At 54.8% G+C, this 5,813-nt stretch overlaps 1 protein-coding gene across 1 annotated transcript in view; it reads right to left on the bottom strand.

The window, feature by feature from the left end:
• ZNF784 (zinc finger protein 784) overlaps positions 1-1,609 on the bottom strand; it is a 3,886-nt gene extending 2,277 nt beyond the window's left edge. The window contains exons 1-2 of the mRNA XM_021708709.1: positions 1,498-1,609; positions 7-333 (exon numbers count right to left, since the gene is read on the bottom strand). Of these exons, the coding sequence (XP_021564384.1) occupies positions 7-333; positions 1,498-1,575 (405 nt within the window). The 5' untranslated portion in view covers positions 1,576-1,609. The remainder of the gene's footprint in view (positions 1-6; positions 334-1,497) is intronic.
• Positions 1,610-5,813: the final 4,204 nt, after the last annotated feature.

The following is a 5,813-nucleotide window of genomic DNA, read 5'->3' as shown; positions in this document are numbered from 1 at the left end:
GGCGCGGGGGCAGAGCGCGCAGCGGTAGGGCCGCTCGCCCGTGTGCAGGCTGTAGTGCGCGCGCAGGCTGGCGGGGCCCGCGCAGCTGTGACCGCACACGTGGCACCGGCTGGGATCCCCGCCGTGCCCGCCGCCCTCGGCCCCCGCCAGGTGGCCGTGTTCGTGGAACAGCAGCTCGGACACCAGCCGGAAGGCGGCGGGGCACAAGGCACAGTGGAAGGAGCCCGGCTCGGGGGGCTCCGGGACCAGCGTGGTGTCTGTGACCTTCACCACCTGGATCTCGATGAGGTCGCTCGGGGGCGTGGCGGCGCGGCCGTCGTCAGGCACCAGGACCTGGGCAGCGAGGAGAGGAGAGGAGTCTGTGGCCCGGCCTCGAGAGGCGAGATGCCGGCTCTCTGCGGCCTCCTGCGGGATGCTGCGATGTCCCGGTCGGCGTCCTCCCTCCCTTCCAAAACGCATCGTGGACCCACCTTTTCTCGCCCCCACCCACTGAGGCCATCGTTTCTGGCCTCCAGAACTGAAGAACCTCCTGAAGGGAATATCTGTCCTCACTCCTGGCCCCCGTATAGTCCGCCTCTCTAGAGTAGCCCACGTGGTCTTCCGAAAACGTCCATCAGATCAAGCCTTTGTTCCCACTCAGAACCCGCCAGTGGCTCCAACTGCACTTAACATTCAAAACCGCCACCATGCTATCCGCCAGGATTTCGCGCCGGCTTCTCTCTGACCCCCTGTAAATATAAGCCGACTCCCAGCTGACTTCTCTCATCTAAATTTAGTTCCCTCGCCACCCCCACTCTGCCCGCTCATTTATTTCCTTCACAGAACTATCACAATACATCTCACGTATTGTCTCTCTCCGAGCTCCGAGAGGACACAGTTCTTGTCTGTCTTGGGTCGCTTGTCTATTTACAGAGCCCAAGGAGGAGCTCAGCCGATGTTTGTCGAATGAATGAAAGTCCTCAGCTACTCTCCAGTCCTGAGTGGTGGAACGTGGAGGAGCTTCCAAAGTCGCCTGGAGCGCCCACTTCTCTCCCCAAATTCTCCCTTGGGCATTCGAGACGCATCACTCGGGCCTTCGCAGCACTATCTCCCCCACCCCAGCAGGGGTACCCTGATCACACCCCGCACCTTTCAGGGTCCCTTTTCCAACCTCCCACCCGAATTAACTAGTCCTAGATTGCCTTGAGGCCCCGCCCCTCTGAAGTCTCCACCCCCTGATTATGCCGATTAATCCCTGGAACTGCCTTCTCCCCCGGACCCAAAGCCGCCCAAAGACAACACCTCCCTCAGGCCCCGCCCCTCCAGACCCCGCCCTTCCCCGTTGGCTCCTCCCTAAGCCCCGCCCCACCTTAACCCCAAAAAGCCCCACCCCCCGCAAGGCCAGAGCCCTAAACACCTCCCCGCCCAACCTTCATAAGCCCCGCCCAGACCCCGCCCCCCCGCACTGCGACCTCCTCCCACTTCGAGCCCCCGCCCAGGCCCCTTCCTCGCCCGCACCAGGTCCGGTGGCTCCGGGAATCGCGACTCCCAGGTCGGTGAGCTCGGACTCGGAGTCTCCGGGCGCGCGGCGGCCATCTTGTACCCAAGCCCCGCCCCCGAGACCAATGGTCGCTCTGGGAGGGGGCGGGGCTCGGACAGGCGTAGGAACCACCGCGCAGGCGCACTGCCGGGCGGGGAGGGGGCGTGGCCCTCCCAGGGAGGCCGCACCCCGGAGAGAAATTGATAGATTCTCTTTTCTGACTGCTGGTCCACCGCCCGCGAGTACACGACCCTGTTGCGCCCTGGGGACACACCCGGACGTCCCTTTTACGCCTGCACAAGCCGACCGAGGCTCTGGAGCCCCCCCAGGACGGAAGCGCCTTTGTTTTGTCCCCACGTGAACATGTTGTGGTGGCTTCCTTCTCTGCACGGCTCGTGGGAACGCGACGACGCGAAGCTGATACAGGTGAGGTTTTAAGAAAGTCCGTGTTTGAAGGACGCTCGGAGAACAGCCACGCAGGGAGTCCCAGCGGGATGCCTGCCTCCGAAGGTTGGGGGCGTGTTGGGAGAAAGGAGGGCGAAGAGAGGAGGAGGCTTCGGCAGCACCAGGGACAGAGCTCGTCTCGGCTTCCCGGTCCCCGCGGCCTGTCGAGTCGCTCCGCCTCGCCGCACCGTCCGCCTCCACCCTGCGGAGAGCTGCAGGCGCGCAGTGGAAACCCACCGCGAAGAGCGGCGTGGGAGGCCTCGAAGCCCCCTTCCGTCGTCTTCTCGGAAGGGCAGGGTAGGGAAGGCCTGAGCGCCATCCCGGTCGTGCCCCATCGCCGTCCGAATCGTGGCCCTTGCACCCACAGACACGTAGTAAACGTTTATGTTATGACCACAGCGGTATGAAATAAGCACAGTCCGGACTGGGTTCGCTTCTAATTTTTTTTTTGAGTCGGAATCGCTCTCTGTTGCCCAGGCTGGAGGGCAGGGGCACGCTCACGGCCACTGCGGTGATCCTCCCGCCTCAGGCTCCGGAGTAGCTGAGACTACAGGCGCGTGCCACCACGCCCAGCTCATTTTTTGATTTATTGTAGAGATGAGGCCTCACCAAGTTACCCAGGCTGGTCTCGAACCTGCGGGCTCAGACAGTCCTCTCACCTCAGCCTCCCAAAGTGCTGGGATTATAGGCATGAGCCATCGCACCTGGCCTAGTTTCTAATGTTTTTTTAATTTTATTTAATTTTATTTTTTTTATTTTTATTTTTTGAGTTGGAGTCTCACTCTGTCGCCCAGACTGGAGTGCAGTGGCCGCTCCCGGCCACTGCAGCCTTGACCTGCTGGGCTCTGGCGATCCTTCAACCTCAGCCTTCCGAGTAGCTGGAACTACAGGCGCATGCTACCACGCCCGGCTAATTTTTTATTTATTGTAGAGATGAGGTCTCGCCAAGTTGCCCAGGTAGGTCTCGAACCCGCGGGCTCAGGCAATCCACTCACCTCAGCCTCCCAAAGGCGCGGGATTACAGGCTGAGCCACCAAGCCCAGCTTGATTTTAAAATAAAGTAAAATATTTCGTGGGTCCCTGAGAGTATCGTGGGCTCTCGGCACTGTGGGCACCTGCTGTATCTACTGTATTCTGTCCAGGTTTCCAGACTTGCAAAATGAAGATTACAATAAAGCCTACTTCGCGCAAGGGCTACGGTGATTAAAGAAGTAATTTTGTGTAAAGTGTTTTGGACAGTGCATGACACACAGGAGGTGAGATTTGTCAGTTATAATCATTCCTACCAATTTACACTCCCACCTGCCATGCATAACGTCCTCATCGGTAACTGATAGTTGAGCTTTACAATTTTTGCTTATCTTTTGGGTGAGAAATGGCTTCTCATTGGGAATCTGTTTTTTAATTTTTTGAGTCAAGGTCTCATTCTGTCACTCAGGATGGAGTGCAGCGGCACGATCATGGCTCACCACAGCCTCGACCTCCTGGGCTCAGATGATCCTCCCACCTCAGTCTCTTGAGTAGCTGGGACTACAGGCGTAAACCTCACACGCAGCTAATTTTTTATTTTTTGGTGGAAACAAGATTTTGCTATCTTGCTTAGGCTGATCTTGAACTGCTGGGCTCAAGCAATCCTCCCACCTGGGTCTCCCAAAGTCCTGGGAGAATGTTCTTATTAAATGAGGTCACTTATAGGACATAGAACTCGTCTTCTGGTCTCCCTCTTTTGAGAGCTAGAAATATTCATCTTTGCATCCCTATGGAGAAGGCATGTTGATGCCTCAGTGAAAGTGTGCTGGGTGCATGAGTGAGTGACTGAATTAAGGCAGATAGAAGAATTTGGTACCAGAGCTTAAGACAGTTAAATATTGAAGAGGAGAGGATTGTTCGGTGGAATGAACAGAAGCTTTTGAATAAGGCAAAGCAGGGTCCAGGTCTGCTCTGGGCAGGCAATGTCCCTCTCCGTGTCGAGTTGACATCTGCAAAGTGGGTGCCATGATGCCATCTGGCAGGGTTGTGGTGAAAGTATTCAACTAAAAATGGAGAGTGCTGAAGGTTTAGCACAAGGCCTGCGACCAACCAGTGCTCAAGAAATGTGGGCTTCAGCTGGGCGCTGTGGCTCACACCTGTCATCCCAACAGTCTGGGAGGCCGAGGCAGAAGGATTGCTTGAGCCCAGGAGTTTGAGGCCAGCCTGGACAACTTGGCAAGATCTCAGCTCTACCAAAAAAAAAAAATTAGCCGGGCATGGTAGCTCGTGCCTGTGATCGCAGCACTGTGGGAGGCTGAGGTAGGAGGATTGCTTGAGCCCAGGGGTTTGAGACCAGCATGGGCAACATAGCAAGACCTAGTCTCTACAAAAAAATCAAAAATTAACCAGACGTGGTGGCATGTGCCTGGAGTCCAAGCTACTTGTAAGGCTGAGGTGGGAGGATCGCCTGAGCCCAGAAGTTCAAGACCAGCCTGGGCAACATAGCGAGACCTCACCTCAATAAAAATTTTAAAAATTAGCCAGGTGTAGCGCATGTCTGGTATCCCAGCTACTCAGGAGATGTAGGCAAAAGGATCACCTGAACCCAGGAGGTCAAGGCTACAGTGAGATGTGAGCATGCCACTGCACTCCAGCCTGGGTGACAGAGGAAGACCCCGACTTAAAATAAATAAATAAAAGAATTGTGGATTCCTTGCCTGTTGTCTGTCTGCTTCTGATTCCTCTGTGCCTAGCATGGCACTGACAGTCTGTTGCATGCCCTGAGGGTAGAGGCCCAGCTACCTGGAGCAACCAGGAAGGAGATGAAGGAATCCTGGTCTTGGAATCAGGAGGTGTGGTAAATCTTGCTGCTTTCTGTCTCGACCTTGCTGTAAAACCTTGAGCCGGTCCCTTCTTCTCACTGGGCTTAGGTTTCCCGCCCTTTGAAATGAATTGTCTGATAGAGGGACCATATGACCCTGCAGTTCCACTCCTAGACATGTGCCCAAGAGAAACAACAAGATGCATTCACACAAAACCGCGCAAACACATATTTATAGCAGTATTATTCCTATGAGCCCAAAAGCCACCTGACAAATGGATTAACACAAGGTGGTATAACCATAGAATGAAATGTTGTTTGGCCTTAAAAAGTAAAAAGGCACTGCTACACGCAACAACACGGTTGAACCTTTAAAACATGACATTAACCGGGTGCAGTGGCTCATGACTGCCATCCCAGCACTTTGGGAGGCCGAGGCGAAAGCATTGCCTAAGCTCAGGCATTTGAGACCAGCCCGGGCAACTTGTTGAGACCTCATCTCTACAATGAATCAAAAACTAGTGCACGTCTAGTTCCGGCTACCTGGGAGGCTGAGGCAGAAGGATTGCCGGAGCCAAACAGGTTGACGCTGGGGTGACCGTGAGTATGCCACTGCACTCCAACTTGGCAAGATCTCAGCTCTACAAAAAATAAAAATAAATAAAAATAAATTTAAAAAAAATTAGCCAGGCATGGTGGCCCATGCCTGTGATCCCAGCACTGTGGAAGGCCGAGGTGGGAGGATCGCTTGAGCCCAGGAGTTTGAGACCAGCCTGGGCAACATAGCAAGACCTAGTCTCTACAAAAAAATCAAAAATTAACCAGACGTAGTGGCACATGCCTGAAGTCCCAGTTACTTGTAAGGCTGAGGTGGGAGGATCGACTCCAACTCGAAAACAAAACAAAACAAAAACATGACATTAGCTGGGCATGGTGTCTCATGCCTATAATCCCAATACTTTGGGAGGCCGAGGTGATGGGATTGCCTGAGCCCACAGATTTGAGACCAGCCTGGGCAACTTGGTGAGACCTCGTCTCTACAATAAATAAAAAATTAGC

This window comes from Carlito syrichta, unplaced genomic scaffold (assembly GCF_000164805.1).
Source record: "Carlito syrichta isolate Samal-C Ts95f unplaced genomic scaffold, Tarsius_syrichta-2.0.1 Scaffold143959, whole genome shotgun sequence".
NCBI classification, from domain to species: Eukaryota; Metazoa; Chordata; class Mammalia; order Primates; family Tarsiidae; genus Carlito; species Carlito syrichta.
The sequence above is the reverse complement of the archived record's forward strand: the minus strand, read 5'-3'. Positions and strand labels throughout refer to the sequence as shown.